At 46.2% G+C, this 12,985-nt stretch overlaps 1 protein-coding gene across 1 annotated transcript; it reads left to right on the forward strand.

Annotated features, from left to right (window-relative positions):
- Positions 1–346: 346 nt before the first annotated feature.
- Positions 347–1,523, forward strand: LOC146763719 (inositol 1,4,5-trisphosphate receptor-interacting protein-like 1). The gene is made up of 2 exons (XM_085566245.1): positions 347–729; positions 939–1,523. Exons 1-2 carry the CDS (start codon positions 400–402, stop codon positions 1,521–1,523), a joined length of 915 nt encoding a protein of 304 aa, XP_085422371.1. The 5' UTR covers positions 347–399.
- Positions 1,524–12,985: the final 11,462 nt, after the last annotated feature.

Below are 12,985 nucleotides of genomic sequence, written 5' to 3' on the forward strand. Positions count from 1 at the left end.
TGTGACACGCCAGGGCATGGGTCACAGTGGGAGCTGTGAGCAGGGGCACTTGGCAGCTGAGTGACATGGTTCTGCTGGCTGTGACATCACAGAGGACAGGTGACACAGGCTCCTGTGTCCAGGGGCAGCACAGGGCAGTTGGATTCTGGCAGCCAGTGAGTGCACATGCAGGGGCAATGCTGGGCTGGATGGGAGCTGGGAAAGGTGCCCTGGGGGTTTAAAGCCAGAGTGGGAGCTGGGAACCTCAGGGTAGGGCACTGTCCTCTGAGCTGGGGGAAGAGGAGCTTGGAGATCTCAGCGTGGCAGGTGCCCAGAGAGGCTTTGGGGATATTTCAGGTGTCGCCAGCCCCCTGCTCCCTCCCAGCCAGACATGCTGAACTCTCTTTCTTCCACCAGGCCATGTCTCCAACACTGACCTTCCTTCTGGCCCTGTTAGCCACCCATGCTGGAATGAAGGTGAACCAAGAAATTGAAAATAAGGAAGTCAGTTGTATGCTGGAGCGTGAAGAATATTTGCATCAAGAGATGATGCGGCTCCTGCAGGAGATTGAGGGGAGCAGTGGCACCATGGAAGCCCTGCTCTGGTCTGTGATGGAAAAGCAGTGGCTTTTTTTCATCAGTGCAGCAGTCCTGGCTCAGGTTCTTGCTATGGGCTGCTGGCTGGTCAGGAGAAGAAAGCGTGGCTCTGCCAGCAGGAGGAGGCAGGAGGGATCCAGCAGGAAGGAGAAGGTCAGTGAACATGCGAAGGTCAAGGGTATAGGCAGGGTGGCAGCACTTTGGCTGTGCCCAGCCCATCACCAGTGGGCACATCAGGATAAGGCAGGAGTGGGCTGTCAGCAGCCTGATCTAGGTGAGAATGTCCCTGCTCGTTGCTGTGGGGTCACACTGGACAGCCTGTAAAGGTCACTCCCAAGCTCAGCTGTTCTGTGATTCTGCAGCAGGGCCTGCCCAGCACAAAGGTGCTGCAGGAGCTGGTGGACGATCTCCTCAGTGTCTGCCGAGTGCTGTCCCAGAGGAACTTCATGCCGGAGCTGCACCCGGCCGCCGGGACAGACACCAGCCCCACCTGCAGCGCCCAGGAGAACAGCAGCACCTACCGCACGCTGGTCATCCTGCGGCCACCGCCCGGCCACTCCTTCAGCCCGGAGAGCAGGAAATGGCCGCCAGCCGAGCGCATCCGCGTGGGGCTGGAGTGCCTGTGCTCCGGGGAGCAGCTGCTGGGGCACACGTGCTTTCTCCACGCCTCTGGTGGCCAGCTGCCCAGCGACCAGGAGTGGTACCTGATGGACACCCTCTGCACGGGCTCCTACTTGGACCCAGAGAAAGTCACCCGCTGGGTGCAGATGTTGGTGGCGTCGGCCTGGCTGCTCCTGCCGCACTCGCGCCGTTTGCAGCTGCCGGCGCTGCCCTGCGGCAAGTCCTGCAGGTTCCGGCTGAGCGGCGCCTCTGGCCTGCACCGCAGCATCAAGATGGTTCTGGCCGTGCAGCAAGGCAGCTCCTGTGCCTGCCTGAGCCTTGAGTAGGCAGCAGCCATCTCTGCCAGCAGCACCGTGCGGGCCACAGAGCTGCCACCTCTCCGTCTCACTGCCACGATGGCTGTGCTCTTGAGGTGACAGCACTGCAACCAAACAGGAATTGAGGAAGGTGAAGTCAATCATTCCTCATGGGACATTTTTTGTGTTCTGTTAGGATTCTTTAGTTCCTTTATTATGAACTCTGAAGAAGATAGCCAAGTGAAAATACTTCTAAAATCTCCCAAGGCAGAGCTGGGAAGGTTAACATGATTTCAAACATGTCAAAAGTTTTGTTAAGGAAAATTATACATCCATAGGAGGTTTTCCTACAGTTTTGTATTCTTAAAAAAATAAAATTCAATGATCCAACAAACATTTGGTCTACCATCAAGTCAGGAAGAGGAAGGAGGAGCTGGGTTGGAAGAGTGCCATGTGCATGAGTGTGGGCAAAGCTGGTTTACCACGAGGTTGGTGCGGCAATAGGATATATAAGGGTGACTGTCCCTTTTTCTTTATTCAGTCCCTTGTTGCAGTTCAATAAACCTTTTAAAATTTTAAGAAGTGAGGCGTTGTTTCTCACAATGCATAAAGCTGATGCAATATCAGGTGTATAAAAGGTGGAGCCACCATTTTGTGCACGAGCCTCTGGCATTTTGCCACACACCCAGCGGTGTCCCTTTTGCTTTGCTGATCTTTTTTATTGTTCTCAATAAAAGGTGTAAAATTCATTCCCACTTGGGGTCTGGGTCATTTATAACAAGCAGCAGGCAGAGGCCCTCAGCCGTGCCTGTGCCTCAAGGGCAGGAGCACAACCGAAATGAACAGTGCTAATGTCTTTATTAATGTTCAGCTCGTTATTAAAAAGATCAGCTGGGCAGGGGACCGACACGGAGCTCAGCCCCGCTGTTGTAGCTTTCCCAGGTAGCCAAAGGGTGAGGAGGTGTGCAGAATCTGTCACTGAAGTCCAGGGCAGCAGCTGTTCCCTCTCCTTTCCTCGTGGCACACTGGTAGATGAAGGGTGAGGAGGTGTGCAGAGTCTGTTACTGAGGTCCAGGGCAGCAGCTGTCCCCTCTCCTTTCCTCATGGTAACACCAGGGAAATCTGCCTCTTTGTTCCTGGTTCGCACAGCTCATTCCAGTCTAATCTTCCGTAGGTGATGGTGACAGGTCAAACATCGATCAGGGGATGTGTTTCCCTCTTCCTCAGCTAGGGCACCTGTCCAGCCCCCTCTGCTGTGTTTAGTTCTCCATTTAGAGGTGTCTTTATCCCCCAAAACACGTCCCATAGTTCCACCGGTTGCCCTATTTGCATCTTAGTACTAGAATGGCAAGTGGGTGATGGGGGGGGAGGTGGGGGGGTGGTGGGGGAAGTGATCTCCAGGTAGTTTAGAGAAAACAAATATAGAAATTAGATAATTAACATTTAAACATCAGTACTCAGCTAGAGCCAGCAGTCATCCTAGTATTGCCATGAGAGCCAGGAAGGCTCTTTTGTTCATTACAACAGCCAGGAGCTGGCGAGAGGGGCAGCTCGCCCACCTGGCCATAGCAGGAGCTGCTCACCTCCGAGGCTCCGGCGCTTCCCAAAGAGAAGGGCCCGGCTCCCAGGACACCCTGGAGCCCTGCAGTGAGTGGAGCCACCGGTGCTGTAAAGACAGTGCAGCCAGCACAGGTTGAGGAGAAAGAGATGAGGCTCTTTCTGTGCCACGCTGTGGCAGCTCTGCCCTCTCGGCCTTCACCTTGAGCCCTTTGCTTTTCCCTCAGCTCTGATCCCTGTCCTTGGCCAAGGGCCCCTGGAGCCCTTTCCAGGGATGCAAGAAATCTCCCTCAGTCACAGAATCACAGAATCCCTAGGCTGGAAGATCATCGAGTCCAGCCCATGCCCTAACACTTCAACTAAACTGTGGCACTGTGTGCATATCCGGTCTTTTTTAAACACATCCAGGGATAGTGATTTCACCACCTCCCTGGAGAGTTCTGTCCCAGGAAGAACCAAGATAGCACTTGGGCCTTCTACCCGCTGCTGCTTGGAACTCTAGAAGTTTTTCTGCTTAGGGAAAGGCTTTAGAAAATTAGTCACTAATACAGTAGGCCACAGACTTACAAATATATGTTTGAAAACTATAGAAAACATATGAAAGAAAAAAAGGCAAAACACAACGACATCAGCAAGGTCCTGAGCATGAACATGTATGTCCAGATGGTCTTCTCAGCCCTATTTCTGCATATTTCTGGGAACTAGAGGAATCCTGCTTGAGCCTGTGGGCAGGTAGGTTTGGGAAGTAAAAGTTAATTTCATTTTTTCTCCTGAGGGCAGCTCCAGTTCCTAATATCAGCCAAGCCTCTGTCCAGCCTGATGCCTCTGATGGTTGCAGCAAAACAATTTATGGCAGACAGAAGACACTGACACTTGCAGGGACATGGATTTCTCCGGTAGCAGCTATGAGTGGGAGTCAGAATAAAAACTCCATAAACTATGACTGCTGTGGCAAGTGCTGGTCTTGGATGGTTGGGACAGATGGAGACGAGAGATCTCTGGAGTCAGGTCTCGGGATGTATGGTTTATTGTGGGGCCCTGCTCAGAGCTGCCAGCTGCAGCTCGAAGCAGGCCCCAAGGAGTGCGGGTAGGGCAAGACAGCGAGAGAGTTCCAAGAGAGGGTCCAAGAGAGTGGAGAGAAGGGGAGGGCAAGAGAGCACACAGGAGAACGGGCAGGAAGAGGGGCAGAAGAAGGGCAGGAGAAGGGGCTGGAGCAAGAGGCAGGAGAGAGAGAGCGTGGTCTCCCAGGAACACCTTATCAAGGGGGCTTGAAAGTGGGTGCAGTATAGGACTTTGGACCAATGGGATTACAGATACATCATGCATCAGGGGAGGGTTGCAAATGCAAGATAAACTCTACATTTTTGAGGAAGGAGACAGAGCACTTTATCTGACCCTTTCATTTGTCTGTGGATCAAAAATGGGAGTTACCTGCTACTAGCTACACCACTGTCCACCAGTGCTTAGCAACCAAGGTCTGCCATCTCAAAGCTTGTTTTCATCTCAGTCTGCTTACACTCTCTGTATTTTCTAAATCCTTTGTCAGGCAATCATATTTATTAGACTTTCTTATTTCATCCTCTCCAACAAACTCCATTGGAAGATTCCCTTCCTTTTCACTCTGCAAATAAGCTCTGCATTCAGTACTGAATTGTCAGTTGTTTGCTAAGGATGCAAAGTTCTCTTTTATGATTTCTTTTAATGTGGTTTGGAATTGGGTAAGGGTCTCATTCATTCACAAACTCCAGACCAAACTGCCTTTGGAATATGGCACAGTGGGCAGTTTTTGCCCAGCCATCGTACTGCTAGATCAGAAAGCAAGGGCAATGGTATTTGCAGTCAAAGCCCAACAAAGCCTGGGACAGCCAAAACATCCTGTGGAGTTACAGGCCTCCAGCTGTTACTAGAAATCAGCAGAGTTCCTGCCAAATGGTTCTGTATCCCTAAATGCAATCTCTTGTCCTGGATCAGAGGCTTGCTCAACTGAAAAAGCAGAAAGATCAGGCAAGGTGCTCCCAAAGGCCCAACACATCTTTTTTATTCTGCTCATCTGGCTTTAGTTTGCAACTAAATGTGTGGCATGATGTTCTGGAGAAGGAATCACTGGTGTATATTTCATGGACCCCTCTCAATCCTATTAAAGTCTTGTAGTCCTGGTTTAAAATAGGCAGGTATGAAACAACTTTGAGAGACAGAGACTAAAATGGCTTGTGGATATTTTCTTAAGAATGAGGAAAACTATCCAAAAGATGTTTTTTCATAACATTTTAAAATATGCTACATAAAAATTAACAACTGCAATAAATAAGAGTTAAAAAATAATTGCTTTGGTATATAAGAAACTAGAAAGACATAATTGTGAAGATATGAATGTACATTTTCATAAAAATATAAAATTACAGACACAAAAATACATATACTGAACTAGAATACAAAGCTAGTACTTTAATGAGTTCTTTTTACATTGATGGAGTTTTTGTGAAGAGAAGCTAGGATATTGCTGAAGAAACCCAACACAAACAGGACGGGGCAGCATGCCGTGCTTTGTGCACTGATCCAGTGTAATCCATTAGGTGCTTTCCATCTGATTTTTATGCTTTCAGGCTCATCCCAATACTTACTCAATTTGCTGATTGACCAATATGGGTTAGCTCCAGGGTTTTTGTACCAGCAAAGCCCAATGTTATAACTCCGTTCACAGTTATCCTTTTTTTTCCTGGCTCCGGTACCCAGTAGGGCTTTCAGGCTGCCAGACCTTGATGTGGCTGGTGGAATTTATGGATAGGGTGGATACGCATGGAGTGTATCCTACAATTTCTGAATATAACCCTCCCTCTCTGCTAAGTCAGAATATTCCAATTACTCATTGATCCAGTACCCACCCCTCCGGTCTCAAAATTATTTTGGGGGTCTCACATGTTTCCCATTTCAGTAGTTGCTCAGGAGTCAAACCCTCACCCCTCCAAGGCCATTTTTCAGTGGATTTTAGCCCCCCACAGACCCAGCAATTAGACAACCTCAGCTCTGTGGAAATTTCCTGCATCAGATCCACAAAAAGATTTTGATCTGAAGCAGGCAATCCCCATTTTGTGTATTGTTTTTCCAACTGGTCATACTGCTCACTTAGAGATCTCAGCCTTTCTTGTTCTATTCTCTTTTTCTTCATCTCTGCTTCCTATCTTTTTATCTCCTGCATTACCTGTTTCATCTTATTTCCTGGGTCCATCCCTTCTTTATCTTTGGTGAAACAAAACATTTTATCATACTGTAGACAGGCCCTGTCATCCTGGTCCTCTAAGAGGTCCAGGATGATTGGCTCAGTTTCTAGAGGTATCCCGTTTTCATATTTTAGGTTATTTCCTAGCTAGTAGATTTTTTTCCCCCCATTACACACATACGAATCTTGTTTTGATTATAACACACTGGGTTAGCTTGGAAATAAGCAACAAAGATAGACTCCTGCTTTCCCCCAACCCATAATGTAGGGTTACATTCGTTACAAGCAAGAATTGAGATTTCCCCTGTGCTCCTTCAATGTAATTTATGAGCTGACTGTCCATTTTCAAGGTATGTTTTTGGTTTCCCTTTGAATTTGTACACCCCCTGTTGAGTGTTTGTTTTAAGGCAAAGTTTATTAGGCTTACCTTCACTGCAGTTCCATGAGGTAAGGGGTAATTTCTCTGGGTATCTGCCACCGAGTTCCCCCTTCCCAAGATTAGGGAGGTTATTGAGGCACGTGGCTAGACTCGGGCTCACCAGGAGTACTTCCACCGCTAGGATCCCTCTGCCGTTCCCGATGCCCACTGGGGTGCCTCCAGCAGCCGAGTAGTCCATCTTCTTGGCAGCAGGAATCTTTGTCCGTGGTTTCATACCAAGACCGAGCTGCATTCCTTCGTTTAAAAATGTCCCACTGGCATAATTCAACAGGATCTTCACTGCAGGGTACCTTGTTCAACCTATGACACTCAACAGTAATAATTTTAGCTTTTCCTTCTAATTTCCTCCTTAATATATTCTGATATAAGCGAAACCAGATTATTGAATTCAATTGAAACAATCTCAGCTTTGTGTCTAATACCAGAAAATGGCTTGTCAGGTCTTGCTCCTGCTCAAAGCACTTTCCACATAACCCACTTGGTCTTATTCCTCCCCCGCAATGAACAACCCAAACCTTATGAAAGTATTTGTGAGGGAAATGTACAAAAGGATAACAGTTACACTTTGGCACAGAACATTTGACAGAGATGCTTTCAGTCATTTACTTGGCAGGGTTATCTTCAAATCTCCAGCAGGGGAGGTGATTTCCCACTCTGGAGATCGACTTTCTTCACTCTCCATGCGTGTGTCCACCCCTTTCCTGCAGTTCCTATAGCAGTATCTGTAGTCAAAAGAAGAATGAAGGGTCCCTCCCAATGAGGCACTAATGTGGCCTCCTTCCATGCTTTCACAAATACTTTGTCCCCAGGTTGTATTTTATGTATCCAGAAGCTAAGAGGGTTGTGCTGCATGATCAGCCCTGGCTTTCGCAATTGTTCGAGATTCTTATTTAATGCTACCAGATATAATTGTATTTGCCTATTCTCTAATCTCGGATCCCTACAGGCATACCATGGGTATAAGGCATATAACATTTCAAAAGGTGGAAGTTCCATCTCAGAATGAGGCATAGTTCTTATATTTAATAAGACAAACAGGAGGCATTTTATCCATGACATTCTTGTTTCTAACATCAATTTGGCTAATTGGGCTTTTAATGTTTGATTCATTCTCTCAACTTGCCCTGAGCTTTAGGGGTGCCACGGGGTGTGGTATTCCCATCAAATGCCTAAAGCATCTGCCAATAGCTTAACAATTTTTGATGTGAAATGTGTTCCTTGGTCCGAATCAATGCAGCTTACTAACCTGTATCGAGGTATAATTTCTTCCAATAAGATTCTTGATACTGTTTGGGCTATAGCCCGGGAGCTTGGGAAAGCCTCTACCCAGTGGGTTAGTTTGTCTACTATGACTAATAAGAATTTGTATCTCCCAACCTTGTGTAGATCAGTGGAATCTACCTGGACCTGATAATCCAGGAGGCAGTCGTTGGACTGTGGTTTTTTCCGCTCCTGAATCAACTAAAAAGTCCAACTCCTGTTTTTGGTGTCCAGTCTTTAATTTTATCAAGAGCTCTCTAGATGTCTGTGACCCCAAATTATAAAGCCCCTCACACCTCTGTTCTTCTTCAAAGACCACTTCATCCTTTATTCTTTTCTTACAATCTCTCTTGAGGTGTTCTTTCTTTTTACAGTAAAAACATTCGGGGGCACTTACCCGATTGTTTGTCTTTTGTGTGTGTCCCGGCTTTCCCTGGGGCTTCCGGGCTGGAGCTGATGTTCCAGCTGTTTGTGCTTGTGCTTCCCTAACTGCTGCTACCAACACCCTGGCTTGTGTCTTTTGTTTTTCCTCATCCCTTCTCACACACACCTTCTGTGCTTCTCTCAATAGTTCCTGTAAACTTCTTTCTTACCAATTATCTATTTTTTTCTAACTTTCTTTGAATGTCCTCCCATGATTTAGCAATGAATTGCATTTTTAAACGGACCTCCCCCCCCACCCCACCCCAGGGGATTCAAGGTCGGTACCAGAATACATTTGAAGACTTTTTCTGAGCCTCTCCAGCCACTCGGTAGGAGTTTCATCCTTCCCCTGGCATACTCCCAGCGCCTTGCTAATATTTTGTCCCTTGGGGACCGCTCCCTGAATATCTTGTACTACCATGTTTCTCAATCCAATCATTTTTGCTCGATCCGCCTCTGTCTGAGCGTTCCATGACGGTGTTTGCTCCAGCCACTTTCCATTGCCCCACTCCTGCCCTGGGGATTCCTGAATTCCCAATCTTTTATGGCAACCTGCCTTATTATATCTCGTTCTTCAACATTAAACAAGGATCTTAATATAGCTGGGATCCCCCTGCTTGGAGTTTTGTTTAAAGTTGTATGGACTTGCACATTGACAGTGATAATCACATGGATATTTACATATGGATGTTGCCATTTGTATGGGTGTTTTTCTGTATGTCTGTTGTAGTATTTATGGGTGTACGCTCTGTATATATTGGTTGTGTATATATACATATATGTTTGTGATTACTTATATGTGTATATATGTATCTAAGTAAACATGTATGTTGTTTTTTCTGTGTTTAGTTCTATTTTCTATGGGTACAGATTTGTTGCAGTCTAAGTCTGTTGATGCAGTCATAGATATATGGCTCTTTAAATAGGTATGTTGGTATTTGTACTGGTAGATATGTCTATTTTTATACTTTCATATGTATATTATTCCATTTCTGTGTGTAATTATTTTTACCTACGTATCCAGATGTATAGCTGTATATTTGTATTTGACGGATTTGTATGGATATTGATCTTGGTACAGTGATATTTGTAAATTTATAGATAGGTTTGTGTTCTATATCTGTTTATATATTGTATATAACATGTCATATTTAATCTGTGTTTATGTCTATTGTTATATATGTATGTATATATATGTGTGTGTATATGTATTTAGTTCTATTTAAACATGTACAGAGATCTATAGTTGTATAATTCTCTCAATCGAGCACTTGGTACAAGGTTGCTTGGGGAGGGAATGCATATTTTTCTATTTTTATATGGGCTGTACACTTGTAGTTGTCAGAATCTGTGGTATTGATGATTCTGAGATTGTAAAACATCTCTGTCTTTCAGCCCCGTTGCCAAAGAAGAAGTCATAATTCGTCTGTGCTGGGTTTCAAGGTTGTTTATTCTTGCTTATCTATAACATGTTGTGCTGCCCTGCCACAGCTCTGTCCTGCAGGGCAGCATGTGGGGCTGTACCCCTCAGTGGGATGTCACAAACATTATATACCAGAAACTACGTGTGCTATATTTACAATAACATGCCAAGATCTATCATCTACGTTGAACAGTGTGTCCCCAGTCTAAACCAATAGAAAAATGCCAACACTGCAGTGAAACATGGAGGGCATGAAGAAGGAGAAAAAGGACAAGACACACCCAATTTCCTCCATCTTGTCCCCTTGGAACCCCTAATCCAGAAACCTAAAATTTTACTTTTGCACCCGTGCCACACTTAATTATTACTTCTATCAAACACTCAGAGCTTGTAATTCATCCTGTAAGATTGAAAACTCTTCCATGGACAGAGATCACAGACAGTGTCTCTTGGGGCTCTGTACAGGGGGGCTCCTGACCCCCTGCCAGCATCCCAGGCCTTCCAGGGCAGCCAGAGGGAAGCCCTGGATTCCCACAGTAGCAATATGTCATCAATTAAATTGTTAAATACCTAATTGATCTTTGTATATAGTGAGTTGTTGTAGAGGTTGGCAATAAAGTAAGTTTCGTCAACTGAAAGTTTTTAACTGAAGTTGGGAAGCCAGAGCCCCAGGAATATTTCTCTGTCTGCTCTGGGGTGTCCTGACCCCCAGGGGAGCACTGACTTTGACCCTCATTCACGGAGAAAACTTCCAAAGCATTAAGGTAAATTAGAAACCACAAAAGTGTGAAAGAAATTGTACAGATTGTAGAGAGTAGTCTAGCATGTCACAAGGGTGAGGAATTTATGGTTTAGGATTTTTAGTATGTTATAGATGGGTTCAAGATGGACGATGTTGTCTCAAGTTCCTTTCTTCTCTCTTCCTCTTTCTTCTTGGGTTTAGGTGGTATCTTGTAATTGGGTAGAAAAATCTACATTGCAGGCCTTTAGGGGTCACTTTTTGGGTTAGAAAGGAAAATAATCTAGGTGTCACCTCTTAATTGGGTAATTTAGTTTTTGATTAGACTTAAAAAGTCCTTGCAGCACAAGGTTGTTGGCCATTTTTGTGCTGTTTTCACGCATGCAAGATCTGGGCACAGACAGTGTGCTGAAGTTTTGATAAGATAAAAATCAACAGAGGCTGAAGACAGAAAAAGTCCAATGTGTCTCCCGTTCCCTACACAGAACTCTCCAGGAGGGTCTCCCCTGCCAGGGGAGCCCCCAGGGAGTTGCCCAACGTGGGGCCCGCAAACTCATAGTTGGTATTTGTATATTTTTACCTAGACTGCTTGTAATAATCTAATAAATTCCTGGTTTCAGCCTTAATTGAGATTTGTATAGTTCTGTATTGTAAGTGCAGATGTAGCAATTTGTAATAAGTGACATTTTTCAAGTGAAATTGATTCTCGTGCATTTGTCGATCAGCAGTGCAGCTGTAGCAATCTGCAGGAAAAGCCATTTGTCAGCTGCACTGGGTGTTTTGTGATTTGTGCTGCCCAAAGCCATGAGCAGATGGAAATGCTGGAGGATTTTGGCCATGAAAATCTCTGGCTGTGCCCAGGACTTGCATTCAGGCTGGGCAAGGGAAGCGCAGATTTGGGATGGCAGCAGAGCCACACGTTGGCTCAGAACTCACTGCAAAGGCCTGCTGAGGAAACTCCAGGACTCCACTGAGAGTAGAACTCCAAGCAGGAGCCACCCAGGGAGGACAAATCCACGCCATCCCAGGGGCAGCTCTTTAGGCAGCACTCCAAGTGTCCCTCTAAAGCTCGTCCTGGAGACCAGGAGCCAACAGGGATCCTGAGCCTGCTCCGCTGCCTTTGGCAGCACTTTGGCAAATGAGCTGCAGCAAAGGGGAGGCGACAGTGACTGTGACTGCTGCAGGCTGGGGATGAAGGAAGGGCCACGGACTCAAGTGCTGAGATGCTCCAAAATCCAGGACAACTGGGGAGCAACAGGTTCTGACAAGCAGGAAAATGATGGAAGCCCTCTGTGTGAAGTGCCCTGAATTGCCAGGGGGGTTGCTGCTAGCATCAGCAGGAGCAGAAGGCAGCAGGATCTGCTTGTTTTCCCGGGTCTGTTTCTGGACACAGGCTCTGATGGCCCCTGCTCCCACAAAGCCTCTGCCCACGGAGGCTGCAGGGCAAAAGCAATCCCAGCGCAAAGAGAGGCTTTGCAGTTGAAGTCCACTGTCCTTTAGTTTAGGGGAGGAATGAGTGCAGTGCCAAAGCACAGCAGCTGGGCTGCAGGGCCCCTCACAGCTCTGTGTGTGTGTGCTGCAGGCCCACTGATGTGCCCATGCTGCAACATGTGCAAGAAGGACAAAGTGACCTGACTGTATTTTTAGCACAGCAACTCCTCCATCTGATGGCACACTTCCCCACCAGCCAGGGCGAGGCCTTGGCCAGAGCCAAAGCCTGCACTGGGAGGAGTTTCCCCCAAAATACCCTACAGAAGCCTGTATTTATGTCAATTGGGAAAGTTTCCTAAAGTGATACATTTCTTGCAGATAACTACACAAGGTTATACAGAGTTAGCCTGTCTCTGTAGTCGATTTTTAGCCAAATATTGATGGGGTTAATGACCCCAGGATCTATCTTGTAAGTCAGCTGTGGCTCAGGCTTGCTGCTCAGGCCTCAGCACATCAGACAGTGAATTTAGAGAATGTTTGAATTTAGAGAATGATAAAGGCTATTGTTTCTTTACTTCTTTTAGCCCAATACTTCTACTCTCGATAAATCAGAAGTCTTTCTGTACATTCTGGCAAACAGACTATCCAAAATTTTCATTGTTTCTAAGTGTTAAAATTATCCACCCTGGGAAACTCAGTCACTTCCAAAATGAGCTTGAAATAAGCTATTATTTTAAAACAAAAGCAAAACTTTTGCTAAGGGAGGAGTTTACAAAACTCCTCTGGGAAACTAATGCAGATGGTTTGAAGTACCCATTTCCTGCCAGGAGCAGAGGGATGCCAACCTGGGCAGAGTTCACACAAAGCTCATTTCAGTACAAAGGTGATACAAGAGTGACTGGGGACGGACAGAGGGGCTTTGCAGCTCTGCTGGGGCTGCAAAGTTCAGGCTGCTGTTCACAGCTGTAAAAGGAACTCCTGCTGCTGTAGCAAAGCTCTTTAA

The sequence above is a fragment of the Lonchura striata genome, chromosome Z, assembly GCF_050655825.1.
Source record: "Lonchura striata isolate lonStrDom1 chromosome Z, ASM5065582v1, whole genome shotgun sequence".
Lineage (NCBI taxonomy): Eukaryota > Metazoa > Chordata > Aves > Passeriformes > Estrildidae > Lonchura > Lonchura striata.